General features: G+C 49.6%; 1 protein-coding gene across 2 annotated transcripts in view; it reads right to left on the bottom strand.

Annotated features, from left to right (window-relative positions):
• Positions 1-2,296: 2,296 nt before the first annotated feature.
• DPYSL3 (dihydropyrimidinase like 3) overlaps positions 2,297-16,542 on the bottom strand; it is a 47,886-nt gene continuing 33,640 nt past the window's right edge. For both annotated transcript variants that reach the window (XM_085312705.1, XM_085312707.1), the window contains exons 7-14: positions 13,656-13,724; positions 10,495-10,615; positions 8,418-8,574; positions 5,195-5,336; positions 4,563-4,733; positions 3,777-3,956; positions 2,981-3,143; positions 2,297-2,493 (exon numbers count right to left, since the gene is read on the bottom strand). In XM_085312705.1, coding sequence (XP_085168831.1) covers positions 2,405-2,493; positions 2,981-3,143; positions 3,777-3,956; positions 4,563-4,733; positions 5,195-5,336; positions 8,418-8,574; positions 10,495-10,615; positions 13,656-13,724 — 1,092 coding nt within the window. In that variant the 3' untranslated portion in view covers positions 2,297-2,404. The remainder of the gene's footprint in view (positions 2,494-2,980; positions 3,144-3,776; positions 3,957-4,562; positions 4,734-5,194; positions 5,337-8,417; positions 8,575-10,494; positions 10,616-13,655; positions 13,725-16,542) is intronic.

Here is a 16,542-nt window from a genome sequence, read left to right as displayed (position 1 = left end):
GACACTAACCTTTCAGATACCCTCAGGAGATGCAGCTTGATGGATTAGGGTCTTTTCTGAGAGTCAGCCCCCCCCCCCCCAAAAAAAAATAGTCTGTAGAAGACTGGGGTGTCTTCCCAGGTGCTCGTGACTGATTGAGATGGTAATAAGCCATCGCACATTGATCTGATGAGGGCTGCCTGGTTTGCCTTGCGGCACGTGTGGGCTCCTCATGTGCAGAAGCGAGCACCTCCCTGTGAATGCCATGTGAGCCTGCCTGAAGCCAAGTCAAGCAGCTGTCCAGCAGTGCAACTGTATAGAAAAGCCTGGCAGCACATTTCATCACTGTTGWGGCACAGAGTGAGCAACGCAGTACGGCGCAGCCGAGTCACAATTCACCTCTGAACATGAGCTTTAGTTCACTAGCTATCGTCCGTAGCGTATTTATTGCCTGTGTAAACTGTTTTACTGCCAGGCTGCTGCAGCCACACTGTTGCCTACTCCACTGCATCACACCCTTGCCTGCATTAGCAGTTGGCCTTGCTGCTGCCCAGCTGTGTCCTTGGAGGGTGCTGCATGCCCCACGGCCTTGCAGACAGGCTGAGCTGCGGAAGTCCAGCACCCCCCCCCCCCCCCCCGTCGGTACCTGTGTCACCGCCACAGCCGGCAGGCAGGGTCTGGGGACAGTCGTGCCTGGGCGGGGGGCACCAGGCTCCTGCGCATCTCCCAGCTCCAGCCCTCCGGGCCATCGCCCTGCCAGGTGGCAGCACCTGCCTGCTCTTCAGATGGGCGATGGGGCTTTACAGTTTGTTTTTGCACTGTTTGTATCTTGGACTTGAGCTGTACCCGATGGTGCCATGAGGCCTTGTAGCATCACTGACACATGGTGCAGGGCAGGTGCTGGCCCAGCCACACATGCCCCTCGCTGGACTCCAAGTCGTGGGCTGACCACCCTCTCCAGCCCTGGCCATGAGTGCTGTGCGAGGGAGCTGAGCACCCGCACTGCGCTTGAGGACTGCACGGGCTGCGTGCGCGCAGTCCCTGATGCGCCCTGGCTGGGGAGGCACTGCAGTGGGTGTGCAGGGCCCAGTGCCCCCGGCCCCAGCGCATCCCCGTGCGCCTGCAGCTGGGCAGAATYGTCCTGCTGCGGCAGCAGCGCTGCGCTGGCTCCACGCAGCAAGGGAGAGAGCCTGAGCTCTGTGGCCATGATCGCAAAGCCCCCAGGTGTGCACAGCTCCCCAGCCCCAGCACTGCCGCCGCGTGTCCTGGCTGTGCTGCAGCATGTAAAACCGAGTGTCTCAGTCAACTAGTTAAGGAAGAAGAAAAGGATCCTTACTGCCTACATTGATACTTAATTTTCATAGTACTTAAGGAACAATCTGAAGCTCTTGGGGGTTTTCTCAACACTTTGCACACTGTAGCAGGTTGCAGCCTCAAGTCAATGCGCAGCTGCACAGGAGCATTCACTGTGGAGAGGCCTGGAGAAGACACAGCTGCTCCAACCAGCTCCAGTCTTAGAGGGAGACTTACTTAAAAAGACAAAAAAAACCCACCCACCCACCAACAACCACCCCCACACTGGCAGTGCTGTCCTGTGGCTCCTGCTGCCACAGGAGCTGCGCCAGCACCACGGTACTTGCCCCCCAGAGCACCGCAGTCTTCCCCCAGGGCTGCTGTCCTGGCACTGCTCCTGCTTCCGCTCGGGCTCAGCCCAAGCCCCAGCTCAGGCCCCGCTGGGCCCCATCCTGCAGCCCCTCGCCCTCCCCCCCRGCCAGAGAGCACAACAGCCTTAGGAAGGAACCACCAGCAGCACTCAGACTTGTTTGGAAGGAACAATTGCTTTTTTCTTCTGTTTTTTAATAAAATGTACAAAGTAATAAAATTTCTGACAYGAGGCGCTGTGACAGTTGTTACAGAGATGATTTGGGCTTCCCGAGGGGCCTCACGGTGAAAGGGTGACAGTGTCGAGTGGAAACAAAGGACAAGAACAGGACACAGACCCCCGGCCCGTGGAGCTCCCGCCAACCCKCCCTGCCCCGCGCAGCACTCGGCCGCGGCTGCGCGGCCTTAGCTCCCGCCTGGCCCTTTGCTCAAGTCACCTTCTGCCTCGCGCTGCAGCATCCCACGAGCACTCAACATGTACAGTACAGACTCCAAACCAAGCACCTGTCTGAGCGGCGTGCATGCAAAATGGAAAGGAAAGACCCAACCCAACCAACAACAACAACAGAGGTTTGCGGCTATGCATAAAACAAAATGAAGCAGTATCTTTAAAGCTAGGTAGCAAGTAGCATTTGTGAAACATAAGGCTTGAGGCTTATTGATTCTTCAGAACAGGTTTATTTGCTTTTCCTTCTCTAACACCGATGTACCAGTTTTCTTCCTTTGCTTGAATGGGGATTCGCTTCCTTCCCAGCTCAGACATTTAACTCAGAGAGGTTATATTGGAGCGGCCTCCTGGGGGTGCGACAATGCGCTTGCTTGCTGAGCGAACGCCCTCATCGATCTGGGTACCTGGAAGAGGGCAAGCAAGCACAAAGGGAAGGAGGAAAGCAAAGTTAGAGCATTTTCGTCATAGGACCAAGCAGACAGGAACCTGAGGTCTCCCGGCAGGTCCTGCCATGTCCTTCATCGCAGCTGTCCATGCTGACCGGCTCCGCCTCTGCCTCCTGTAACAACCAGGAGAGCTGTGCCTTGAGTTTCTCCTTGAAGGGAGCCACAGGGCAAGGGACTGCTCTGACGCTGTTGTGGCACGTCCAGGCAAGCTGTGGCCAGAATGGCCTGTTACTGGGAGCTGCAAGCAGGGTGGAGGGTGGCCCCAGGCACAGCCTCCACGGGAGGCACGAGGCCTCACCCCACCCCACCACACTGCTCTCGGGCTCAGCTTGCCCCATGCCGTTCCCCAGCCACCTGCACCCTTAACTCAGGCCCCAGACGCAGGGCTGAGATGACACAGCCGGTGGCTACGCGCTCCTCCAGCCCAGCCCTTCCACACGCTCACCTGACAGGCTGAATCCAGACTGGTGGAGGTTCCTGACAGGGGGAGTCTGCCGTGTGGGGGACCCCCGGGTTGACCCAACAGGGGTCCCCCCCTTGGGGGTGGTGGTCAGGTCAAACACAGGTCCATCATACATGCCTCGTGGCACGGCATGCATCTCGGCCATCTGTGACCAGAGGGAACACAGGATGGTGACGCTTCTCCTCCCTGCAGCAAGCATCCCCACCGCTGCGAGCTGGATCAGGAGCCAGCAGCACCTCAGCTGCCAGAGCCCGCAGCAGAGACACCTTACACTGCCACCCTGTGCCCCTCCGTCCCACACACCAGCAGCCTCCGCACAGCATGGTGCCATGCGCACCCCACCGCTCATTTTGTGTGATGCCCCCCCAGTCCCATCTGCAAAGCGTGTACAGGCCCTATGCAACAGACAGCCCCTCAGCAGGGATTTACGCTGCACGAATGGGAAGGGGAGAAGGTCATTTCTTGCCAATCTCCAAGTTTTTAAATTAAGCTCTTCCTTTCAGACTCCTGCAACAGCAGGACAACAACAAGGGAGCTACTGGACAGGCATCATCTGCAGCGTACCCCGTCAAGCTTCCTGCCTCTGATGGTGGCGCACAACRCTGAGGGCAGTTTCAGATATCCCAGCTGTAAGTCTAAAATACACAGACTTGCAGCACTGATTCCAGGGTCCAGTGAGAAAAGCAGAGAGGAAAAACAATCAGCTACCAGGGAAGAGGGTAGTTCAGACAAGCAGTGTTCAGCCTCCTCACTCTGCTGCCRCTGGCGAGCTTCTCACCTTCCTCCTGGCCTTGATACGCTTGTAGACATAGTCAGGGAAAGGACTGCTGGGCAGGAAGCGTCCAGTCCCCTGGGTCACATGCAGGTTGCCATCCTCCAACACGATCTTGCCCTGGCATATGACAACCAGCGGGGCCCCACGCAGCTCCATCCCTTCAAAGATGTTGTATTCAGCCACCTGCAGCAGGTGATGATGGTCAGGAGGGATGTGAGCACTGCAGCTCTGACCTAGGAGGCCTGCCCCTCAAGGCTGCTTCGTCCCCATGGCCCTTTGCTGAAGTCACAAGTGCATGGAGAGGAAACTAATAATAGCCTTGCCTGCTCCAGAGCCCTCCTTTAGTTCTCTACTCCATCATACTACAAGGATGTGCTGCCTCAGAGCTYGGTGTCAACAAGGACTCGAACAACAAGAGAGGGCTTACTCTCTTTTTGGACATAAGGACGTATAACATGAATAAAGTACGCTGGCAAAGCAAGGAGACATTTCAGTTTGGAAAAGGAATTCAGAGAAGGAGAAATGTATGTCATTACATCTGCATAAGCCATGTTCAGAAGAGCGACACAGCTGGATGAGAAACCTCCTGTGCTCAGACCCTAGGGCTCACAGGCATCCCCCCTTGGATTCACAATTCACATCACCCAAAGCTTGTACTCAGTCCCTCCTYCTCAGAGCCAGGCCTGTACTGCTGGCAGTGCTCAGCTGCTGATGACAAGGACAACCTTTATACAAAGCTCCTCAGCAACCCCTCCCTCCAGCACTCCCACAGATAAGCAGAGGACTTACAGATTGATGGTTTTTTGCTGTGACAATCTTCACTGCATCAGGATCCCATATAACTAAATCACTGTCTGAGCCCACTGCTATTCTCCCTTTCCGTGGGTACAGGTTGAAGATTTTTGCAGCATTAGTGCTTGTCACCGCCACAAACTGGTTTTCATCCATCTTTCCTGTGGCCTGCTCAGGCACAAAGAGAATGAAGCAGTCTTTGGGTAAGAGAATCACCTCAGGAAGCGCTATGCTCACAGTCAAATACAAGATCTCAACTAGCTTGGCCCAGACCTAGTATGGCTGTTTTTACTACCTTCAGATAGACAGACAGAAAAACTGAGGTATAAAAGGGAAGTGACTTGATGAAGCAACTTGTCAGGCTAGGGATTGCATCAAGCCAGGGATCTCAGCCCCCCCACACACACCTCCCGCAAGAATCCTGTAGCACATGTATGCTTCACACATCCTGGTTGTTCACTCTGAACCTTTCACACCTCCCTCTCTCGTTCTTGCTTGTTTTGCCTTACAAAGCCAGAAAGAGATGKGCTGGTGGGTGATCAGCTCTGCTAGGGACACGAAAACAGGACATCCAAGTTGGGTGCCCATCCTGTCCAAACACTGTCCTTTCTCCCTGCTGTGCCTCTTACCACTGCCTTGTCCCAGATGACAGACATCCGTTCCTCTATGCCATTGGTCCCTTCTGGGATTGCTGTGAAGTTGTCTTTTCCAATTGCTTTCTGTGCAGTGCTGAACGTACAATGGGCACTTCCTGAAACCTGGAGGTCACCACTGAAGGGTGGTGGCAACAAAAGCATCATCAGTCATTTTGTTGGTAAAACAAAAACAGAGACACAAAGGACAAGGATTTCCTCWGTGTGGGGGCAGCCACTAGTTCAATTCTCTATTTACTCTACATCCCTGTTTCTACACTCCTTCTGTCTGGAGGCTTCCACACAATTTGGCTTCTGTGGTGGATGCATTACCAGAGAGCCTGATACAGAGCACAAGGGTAGGAGAGTTCAGTCCCACTGCACCATCCGCACAGGGCACAAAAAACGTGCTGCACATAGAAGTAAACAGCTGAGCTCTTAGGGAAAAATGTCCTGAGGAACTGTATGCCTACAGGAGAATGAGATGGCTTTGTGTCAAGCCACAAAATACCCTTCCATATCAGACTCAGCCATTTGCACTAATTCAAAGGGAAAAAATACTCTAAGTTAGAAAAACTATTTCTGGAAGTTTGTTGGGTTTTCCTGGGAGGGCAGCCTTCCTGTCACATAGGGAAGGATTTTTTTCCTGCCCAAGGACGGTCCTCTAAAGCCAGCCCTTTCATGATGTATTGCAAGCTCCTGCATCCCCAAGGGGCAGGCTTAACCTTCCCCTCCTCCAAAGGAAGCCTCTTGTTTCCTGCAAACTGGAAGTGAGGCCCTGAACAGCTCAGCAGCTACAGAGCTGGCAGGGTCTTCACTTTGATGATAGGCCAGAGCATGGCAGGTCAGAGCTCCAGGCAGGTGAGAAGAGATGGCTGCAGGTGCAGGTTTAGGTGGTGCTGAGCCTGAGCTGCACTGCTCATGCTGTTAGCCATCCTGAGTACAGAGGCCACCCCGCCCCGGCTCCAGCGCTCTAGGAGGGAGACTCAGCACAGCTGCGCTGTTCTGTCCAGCTGGAATTCACTGACGGCTCCTCTTAAACACAAGGTGGACACTTGAAGCACCAGCTGCAGTAGGACAAAGAACTGGCAGTGCAGACTAAAAAGATAGGCTTAAAAGTGTAGGCTGGCTCAAGTTACAGCCTCTGGCCCAAGCCACAGCATCTCCCCCGCATCAGAGCAAAAGTAAATGTCCCCCACAGCCAGACATAAATCTGCCAGTGCGATTACCCAAATCAGGAGCCCCCCACCCCATCCCCCAAAGCAGCTCTCCAGGGTGCTAAAGAAAGCTTCACTACTACACTTCACAGTAGCTGCCTGTTTAACGCTGTTTATAAAGAATCCCTTCTGCCTGGAAAGACCCACCATAAACTGAGATGCTTTAATCTGTCCTATTCCCCATGGTGACAGCAGAGGGCAGAAACGGGCAGTGCTGGCGACCTCATGGCCAGCAAGGCAAGGAAACCACCTGGCTGCTGCAGGTACTTGAGAGCCAGGAGGACACAGGGCAACCGCAAAGTCATCCTTACTGCATAAAAGAGCCACCAGCTCCCAAATCCACCTGCGATAAGGAAATGACTGTGAGTGTTAGGCTCCCAGACTGGCTGCGCTGGAATACAGAACAACACGGACAGAAAGACCCTGTGCTCTGGGCTGAGAATCAGTCCTAATCCACTGGTAATCTCTATCTTCCTTTAATAATTTCTGCCATATGTCTGACTGACTGTGCAGCCTCAGTCTATGAGAAAACATGCTTCCTAATCTCTACCAGATTTGTCCTGATGCAAGAAAGGCAGCCAGCCAGCCCAGCTGGAGCCTCTCAGCCTTTCCACRTGCTGAAGCCTTGCAGAAAATGACCTGGGAAAGGTGGCAGGACAGAGCATAGGACAGACGTGYGTGGGCTGCGAGGAATCAGAAATACTCTTCTCTCTCCTTTGGGGGTTGGGGTAAATCTGATACAGAAGTGGAAACGAAGGACTAATAAGCCAGTTCAGSAGCTGGGCTCACTCTCCCCTCCCAGTCCTGAAGATCTGCACCTATTTTATTCTTCCAAATGCAGTGCAGGCCCATGTCGCTCATTCACTACAGCAAAATCCAGGGTGAACTGCAAATTCAGACCTTAASTTCACTAGCACCTCTCATGCCAACCATGACATCCCTGTACAAATCCAGCAATGCCTCTCCCTCTTGGCACAACCCAGGTTTAGCCTAACTTGTCATTCTGCTAGTACTCCTTTTACTGACTCGCCATCCCTTGTTGATCTAGACAGACGTTTTTATAGCATTAGCTCAAAGGTTATTTCCATTTACAACTGTCTCAGTGTCAGATGTTCACTGGTTAACATGGACCAGCTGCCACATGCACAATTCAGCAAGCAAACACAAGGTGAAAGTTTATGATCCACGCACAGCATGAGAATACAGACAGCAATGGACTCTCTTCCTTGCTGCTGAGTGTTCTTCACCAGTGAGAAGATGGAGTGCAACTCTTTGAGAGAAAGGTCAAGTCAAAGTACTGAGGAGATTTTATTACTTGCTCTGAATTCTCAACAGATCCCTTCCCCCYACCTTGCCCTAAGGGTGAAAAAACCTACCATTCCTGTCATGCATGAGCTGTCCTTAAAGGCCTTGTGCACTTTGCAGGCGGTACAACTGCTTACCCATATGGGTGAAAGAAAAATCTGCCTTTTACTCAACACAGTGGACTCAGCTAGTTAATGGATACCGTTAACCCCCAGATCTTTTTCTGCAGAGTTACACCCCAGGCTGTCATTCTTCATCCTGTTTTTGCAGAGAAGCTACTCCAGCTTACAAGCAAACACAGGGTTTTCTTGGGAGGGCAGCCTTCCTTTGCACTTGCCTCTATTTAGCAGCACAGGCCTAATTTGCCAAGATCAGAGTGAACACTCTGTTATTGATAAATCTGTATTAGCTGGTCCTCAGTTCTTTGTCTTCTTCTGGGCACTTAAATGGTTCATTAGTGCTTGCCCTAGCATTTTTCCTGTTACTGATGTTTAACTTATGGTACCTCCCCCAACATTTCATCAGGCAGCTCATTAAATAATCTACTGTGAAGTGATGGAGGCTAGATTAATATCTAAGTTACCCAAATGCTCTATGAGCTTTTCCCTCCCTATTCAAGGCCAAAGGTCTGCTCCTTTCTTACTAGCCATATCAGCCATTTGCACATGGGAAATTTTCCGTGCCTGCCAGACACCAACCTGGCCAGGAGAGAGTTGATGTAGTCGGGGGTCGTTGGGTCTGGGCTCAGAGGTGGGGAGGTCACAAATGCCGCAGCCTTGGCCCAGTTCTTGCTCCAGTAGTGTGTCCCATCAGTGCCAAGACTAGCTGTGATTGGCTCGCCAAACACTACATTGCCTGGAAAAGGAGACAAAATGGATCTTGTTTTGGCAGTCTTCAGACTTTCTCCCTTACACGGTTATGAACAGCTCGACATATGCCTAGAGGACCCCCTAAGCCCCTATCAGCCTGCATCATCCGCTTTGATTTTGGGAACTGGAGCAGACAGAAGGGACTCTACAAGGCCCACAGTGGTATCAAGAAGAAGCCCCGTCTACCCACCACAGTATGCATAGGCACCAGGAACTGTCCCAGTCTAGCTATTCAAGGGTATAGAGTYTCTGCTGGCACTGGAAGCCTGGAGGGAGCACAGAGAGGGAAGACAGCCTTAGAGATATCTCCGGCAGATAACACACACACATGAATGATGCCAGCAGCTTGGCCTCCTGCTACTGCAGGTTGTTGTTTCCAGACTTCATATGTCTTTGCAATGGACCTCAGCAGAGAAGCTGCCTGGTCCCCTCTGACCCCTTCTGCAAGGCTGGCTGCACCAGCATCACAGCTCTGCTAGCTAAAGGCACTTCACCTTGGTGACGTTCTGCCCAGCAGTGACACAGCCACATTTCAGAGCTGACACACAGCACAGAAATAACTGGCAGAAGCCAGGTAATTTTAGTAAGAAGTAACAGCTCACAATGGGGGAGGCAGACCCACAATGCTGTCTGACACCTAATCCATACCAAGTCAATGATCGAACCTCTCACAGTGTCTTTCATTGTCATCTCCTTCAATTCCTCCTTCCTTATCCCTTGTAAATATTTAGCAAGTGCATCAGAGTGCTAGCTGGCTCTGCTCTCCCTGATCCTATTTCTCATTTGAATACTGATTCTTTTCTGGCATATCTTGGAATCCAACTCCAGGGACAGAGCAGGTGAGAGTGCAGCAGCTGGTGACCGAGGGCTTTCGGCAGACCAGGGCTCGTCACACTGATAAACTAGGGTGGGGACTGCAAAACTGTGCTTTTCTTTCCAAATAGTCTCTGCAGTCTGGGTGCGTGCTTCTRACTGCAATATTTCTGGGATACAGTTATTGTTTAGTCTCATACTTACCAGTTCCATCAAGATCCTCTCTACAAATACATTTTCTACATTTTTTTTAGCCCTTTTGTAGAGGTCGTAGATCCTCCGAGTCCATTGAGAAACTCCAGAGTGACAGTGTAGGAGGGTGCAGAGCTCCTTCACRCCTCATCAGGTGAAATCCCAGTCCTGAAGAAGTCCATGCTGGCAAAATGYTCCAGGTGGCTAAGCTAGAACCAGTGTAGCCTCCCATAGGCTCACCTAGCACAATCCACGTTTTTTGTGGGTCAGCATCAYCCTACAATCCTGCACATAAGTGTGTCTCACTCTGCATGAGTGTCTGCATGCACATGTGTCTTTCCTACCAGTGAAAGGAGCGAAGGATGTGAGCAGGGCTGCTGCCACTCAAGGTCTTGTGCAGAAAGAACAGTTTCTGTCAGCCTCATTGTTCACTACCTCTTGGGAAGAGAGAGGCAAGCTGAACGTAGGTGCCTATGTGCCTATATGTGTGGGAAGGGAGTCCCTGCGCTCCAGTGCCAGACGGAGCTCCCATCCATCCACAAAAGGCCCCCAGGCACCTCCTCAAGGGTCACCGCATCAAGCAGAAGTTGGGACTMTATGCAGCAGCTCAGATCACACGCACATAGATGGGATCAGTATCCTTGCATAGAGAGCCCTTCACAGCCACACGTTTGTGTTACCTGAGGCAACGATAGAAGGTAGCTCCAAGTGGCCTGGTGSAGTGTTCCTTTGCCCCTTCACAAGGGTTAGGTAAATCCCTGAACTACCTGCAACCCCAATGGACTGCTTTCAAGGCACAGTTCTCCGTTTGGCAAAAAACAGGAAAACAGGGGGACTACTGAACCCAGCTGTCCAGGATCCCGGGATGACCGCAAGGCTGTGCGCAGCGGCAGCTGTTCACCTTTTTTCCTGGCTTGTGAGATGAGGTCAGCAGCACTTTTGCTCATCACTTTAGTCACATACAGAGGGCAGTTGGTCTGGCTGGCAATAGTGATGGCCCGGAAGACAGCTTCTGCTTCCAGCTGGAAGAGAGAATGGCACACGACTTGCAGAGAAGTGCTAGACTGACAAGGAGGAGTCCCTGCTCATCTCAGCATACCGTGGATCACCAGTGACACCCTGTGCCCTCAACTGTTACCCTTGCCGCATGACTGTCCTTCTCTCAGAGTGTTAAAACCCCCTGGTATGACTCCAGACTCGTAAAGATACTGTCTATTTGGCTGATCTATATAGTCTTGTTTGCTTCCTTAGGATCCCCTCAATATCCTCACCTGTTGCCCCTTGCAAAACACAAATGCAGAGAAGACCTTTCATTTCAAAGATAGAACAGTTCTCAGTCACACTGCAGGACAGTTCACATGAAGATCACCAGTTCAAGCTGCAATCTCAGCAGAGGAGCTCAATCTCAGGGCTACTTCACAAGCTAATCAACATTCAGCCTGAAGTTGAACTCTGTAAAGCTCTTTCACAGTTGTCTGTGCAAATGATAACTCATCAGTTCCTGCTTCCACTCAGGCAGCTTTTTAACAGTACTTTTGCACTTGTTAAAGCAAGGAATTCCCTAAGGACAAGTTAATCAGGGAGGCTTGAGGGGAAAACTTCGATCTTCCAGGCCTGGCTCAAACCACAGGCTAGAGGAACAYGATCCTCTGTAGGAGCAGGTCTGCCAGGTTTGTGCTCTAGCTGTGGCCAGCGCAGGGAGCTGGATCTGCTGTTTTCCACTGCCTGGTTCCAGCTCTGTTCCCTGCTGACCRGATAGGCTGGGAGGACTGTTACCCACACATGACAGCAAGGATCAGAGATGGTTGCCAGGCCTCTAAAGGGCCTGATGGAGGTTGGTCTGCTCCACTGGACTGTTCCAGTGCTACTGGCCCTTCTGGGGCTCTACTTGTCATAACTGACCCTCGTCCTGTCTGTGGCAGGGAGGCAACAGCTACATCCTGGCAGGCTGTTCATGTCGGGTCTATCTGTCCCGCTGTCTGGCTGCCTGTTCCAYGGCCTGTTGTGACAGCCACTCAGTGTTTCACTGTCTCACTTGCTGTTAGAGCAGGGTGCGTTTTCAACACACGGGATATCTTTGGACTCTTGCATCAGCCCTTGTTTAGCCTGAGCTCGGCCCCGGAGGTTATCCAAGTGTTTGCTCTGCAGCTTGGCGTAAAGCTTTGGCATGAGAAAGTTCAAAACAGAAGCCTTAAAAAGACAATGTACCGATCAGCTAATTCCCTGCGGACACAGGGGCTGCCAGTTGCAGGGAATGCAGTAAGCGTCTGTGGGCCACGCAGCTGGTTATGCAAACCTAAACTCTCCCAGAAGCTGGAGAAATAAACCACTGCACCCAGCTACACACATAATCAYACATCCTGCTTTGAAACTTCAAGGGGCCTATTTGAGGCAAAGTTCATCAGCCTGGTTAAAAAGAGTTTTTCAACTTAAAAATTGCTTAAAGACTGTTAAAACAGAAATGCAAACTAAAAAATACTTTTACCAGTGCACTTACAAGCTTGCATAGCTGTGCTTCTGTAGCTTAACACGTGGACAGGAGCAAAGGTGGCCACTGCAACCACAAAGAATCCACATTCTGGACAGGCACCATCCTGCACTACCAAATCATCACTGTGACCATACAAGGGTACATCTTTACCCGCATTCCCACCAAGGTCACTTTGGGACAGAGCACCACTCACTGAGCTCTGCAGCCACCCTTCTAATATTTTGCCATCACAAAACCTACAGGCTTTGTGGAGGGGGGTGGTGTCATTGCATGTCAGTGTCATCTAACATTTGCCTAGGTAGAGGGTGTTCTGGAATAGAGACAGTTTATTTTCAAAGGTAACRAGATCTGGATTTGCCTTAACCCACTATATCTAGAGCCTTCTTGTACTGTTCTCAGCTGCTTTATGCTTTAATGACATTTCAAGATCAAACACTCAATAATTCTTTACTGGCTTTGGACAAGAASTGCAGTGCCTGTCTTATGGTAATAGGACAGTTCTCACATTCTGGCACAACCACAGTATCCCATAATTGTGCATTAGCTTGCCAGCTAGTGGCAAAAGGTCTAGAGGCATAAAAAACCATCAGTTTACACACAGAGGGAATCTAGTCAACTATATTTTACATTGAGTCTTTTCTCTGTACAGGAAAATACTTTACTGTCTCATACTTCGAATAGAATAAGCTCTGTATTATACTAGACTACATACATTGTTAGCAGCCATAATACAATCATCTTCTCATACTGTTAATTTAAGTCAACTGATTAATTTCCAGCAGACCCTGGAGTACAAATCTGTCCCTGTGCTCTCCTACTCAGAGATTTGCTATTGTACCAATTTTCTACTGTTTCCTTCTTTCACATGCTGTGGTAAGTTAAAAACAGTTCTCAGCAGACAGCTATCTCAAGCTGACATTAAAAAAAAACAAAAAAAACCCAACTAAAATTAGACTCAACTCACATTAATGAGCCAAACAGAAAAATATCTACAGAACTAAAATTAGAAGTAGTCCAATTAGTGTCTTGACAATGATTTGCAACCAGGAAATTCCCTCTCTCCTTCCCTCCCAATCCCTCCACCAATGGCTTTGTCTGTCTGATCTTAACACACTTTAGTCCTTAAGCAAAGATTAGACAGAATCTCTGCGCTCTGAAAGACATCAGTGGTGAATTTTCAGAGGGGCTAACACTCATCACTTGATTCTTCTCAGGCRTCTTATACCAGTGGAATCATCTATACCAAATGAATGCCTGATAACCAGCAGTAAATGCTGCTTCACCTATACAGAAATTTTTACTGATTATTTAATCTTCTGAAGATTCGGAAGCCCTTGTCTCTGCTAGGAGACTCAAGCAAAACTGAAAAATGTTCATCCCCAAAGCACACCTCTCTCCTGAGTTGGCGATGAACCAGACAGTATTGCCTTGTACATACTGATAATTTGATACACACATACATGCACATGCACACACACAGCCTTGTTTGGCCCCATTAAGCTAAGCCCTACTATGACTTTTGGGGGAAGCATTTAAGTGCAACAAGGCTGGAACAGACTTCTGTACCTTACCTCCTCAGGTCTGCTCAGCACATGGCCCTCAGGACCAGTTATTCCCATCTCCAACATCCTGGTTTGCTCCTAGAACATTGAAAGGACAGAGAGATGTTACAAGACTCTGAATCTAGTCACCACACAGAAAAGTAGATCCACCAGCATCGAACACTGCCCCTAGGACTGCCCTCACCTACAACCTGAAGACCCAGCGTGCACCAGTAACTCAGTAATTTATGCTTTCTGAGAGGTCACAGCGTTCAAGGAAAACAAACGGTGAGCATGGGGAAACAGGAGTGCTTGGAGGAATCCTGAACACTGACTAGAAGGTTGTCTATGAAATAAGSACAGAATGGAAGAAAAGGGGTTCAAAACTCCCCAGCTCTATGAACAGCACTTGATACATTTACCACCCCTTTCCTAGGCCCTCCCAGGCTCCTTTTCCAAAATGCAAGTAGTCCAAGTAGAAAATACCAAAAAGAAGAAAAAAAGTAAAAGCTAATAAAACTCAAAAATTCTCCTCCCAAGGACACTCCCATGTCCACAACTGCTGTTATTTAATCACTCAGATGTCAGCAAGTGCTAAGTCCTGTCCCATATCAAAATGTATAGATGTTGGGGGTGTGGGACATTGGTTTCCATATTAACAATAACCCAAATATTTTGATGTTATAAATGAGAACCATGTATAGTTTTTCTGTGTATTTGTGTAATGACCTGAATATCCCCCTTCTGCACCCTAGAGGTGTTCTTCTCTCAGGCACTCTCATTTCAAAGAGTTCTCCTAGACAGAGRTCAAGAGAAATGTGCAGGGGGCCTTCATGGCATATCTGGACATAGGTGCTCAGGGATCTTGCTAGCCCTCACACCCATATCCAAGTGCTGTCACTGGCCTAAGACATGTTTGCTCTTCACCTGCTACCTGACCCTTGATCTACAGAAACAATGGACAGTTACACAACAGGTCAGGAACTCTCCAAGCATTGCCATGAGGTGTAAAGTAGATGCACAGCAACAGTAATAGTAAGCCTGCAAGGAAGATTTTTTAAATGTGCTTTTTCTTGTGTCCTGTACAGTACTGAGCATGTTACTGGCATTAAATAAGGCCATCAGTCTGTGCCAGGATTGTGTAAACCTAGCAATGATAASAAGTGTGCGCACAACTTTTAAAGAGTGTACCGAAGGATGAGATTGCACAGGGTACAACTAGTGTGTGTTGCCTCCTCTGACACTTTCTCTGCTGCAGTACAGATGCTAGGCAAAGGCTTGACAATAGTCTTTTCAAGTCTTTCTTTCCCCACCTCAAAACACTCTCCCACCATCTACAGCATGTCAGTGTGTCAGGTCTGGAGTCCTGCTCACGCCCTATTTGTGTTCTGGCCATGTATAACCTCTCTTTCTCTRCAACTTACTCTCCTATGTTGATCGACCTCTGGAGAAACACACTAACTGCAGCACCACAAAGTCAAAGGGACTGAACTTGGGGACAGAGAAGACAATCCTCAACTCCTCCTCGTAGGAACAGCCACAACATTGATGACTTGAAGCTTCATGCCTGCAGTCTAATCTAACAGTACTCTGAATCCCCACTGGTTTGTAATGTTCTGTTTCAATCAGTCCTGACAAAAGTGAGCAATTTCCAGGGCTGTGAAGTAAATCTAATAGCTTTGGGGTGTCTTGTGGATAGACTGCTGAAAGAGATAGCCTCTAGCCAAGACCATTCCTTTGATCACTCTTTGTTTTCATGTGAAATGGCCATCAGATTGGGCAGTGGAGCCCTAAAAAGTCCAAAAAGTGATTCTTGTAGTCTGAGAGGATGTTCAAAGACTGACCTCTTAATTCACATTCGCTCACCTCCCAAGAATAGGAAAAGAGACAGAAAGAGTCTATAACAAGGAGTTACAGAGCATAACTGAGCAATGTCTTCCTCAGTCTTAAACACTGACGTATTTGGGCTTCTCATCCAGCACCAGCTACAGAGTAGACCAACACAACCTTCCCATTTGAACTCTAAACAGCATCTCTTCGTAACAATTCCCTTGCAAATCCAGCTCCATTAACTGACTGCCTGCTTACAGCAGGGAGAAAATTCCTCTCTTACTGCAACACTTTTCAATTACATTTTAACTCTCTGAACCGATTATGTGCAATGCAAAGGCCTTTGTCTCTCTCTCCTGAAAAAGAGCTGCAGTTAGAGTGAACATACCATACTCAATGGCCTATTCTGTTCCACTAGGGTAATCACCAGTGCACTCTTCCAGCTTTTCTTACACTGAACTGAGCTGTCTACTAGATTCTGCATGTAGCAAAGAACAAAAATGAGCTTTGTTTTTATCCAGAAGTAAGCAAAATGTCTCTCGCTTATTGCCCAAAAGCTGCAATGCAGTTYTTTGAGCCTTAAAGAAGCTAATACGAAAATACAAGAAGCTCACCCAGATGGAAAATATAAATCTCTTCCTGATAGGGGTTAGAGAAGCTATTGCTGGCAACAACGTGTCTAGCACAAAAACAGTCTCCACACAATGCTGGCACCAAGGAGTCTGTAGATGGAAAAACTGTTCCCACGCAGGACGAGCCCAGGTCGGGCAGCGCAGCACACCCGCAACCGCCTTGTGCCCCGGAGGCGGCCAGCGCTTCGCAGATCAATTCTCTCCTTGTGCCCCTGGCTTTCCTCTCCAGGAATAAAGTGTTCAAAGGCTTCCTGAGAATTCACCTCAGCCCTTCCAAAGAGAAAAGGCCATATACAGCCAAAGGCATCAAATTACAGAGCRCAACCGAATCAATTCTCAGTAAGATTAGCTCAGTGTTGCTGAAAACCAGACACTTTGGAGAAGCAATCTAGTATCACCGCCCTGCATGAGAGGCTGGTGCCCAGCACTAGCACAACTCTGCTGCTGTTTGGAGG

This window comes from Rhea americana, unplaced genomic scaffold (assembly GCF_003343005.1).
Source record: "Rhea americana isolate MKP2758 unplaced genomic scaffold, rheAme1 scaffold_37, whole genome shotgun sequence".
Lineage (NCBI taxonomy): Eukaryota > Metazoa > Chordata > Aves > Rheiformes > Rheidae > Rhea > Rhea americana.
Note: the sequence above shows the minus strand (reverse complement) of the source record. Positions and strands in the feature narration are given on the sequence as shown.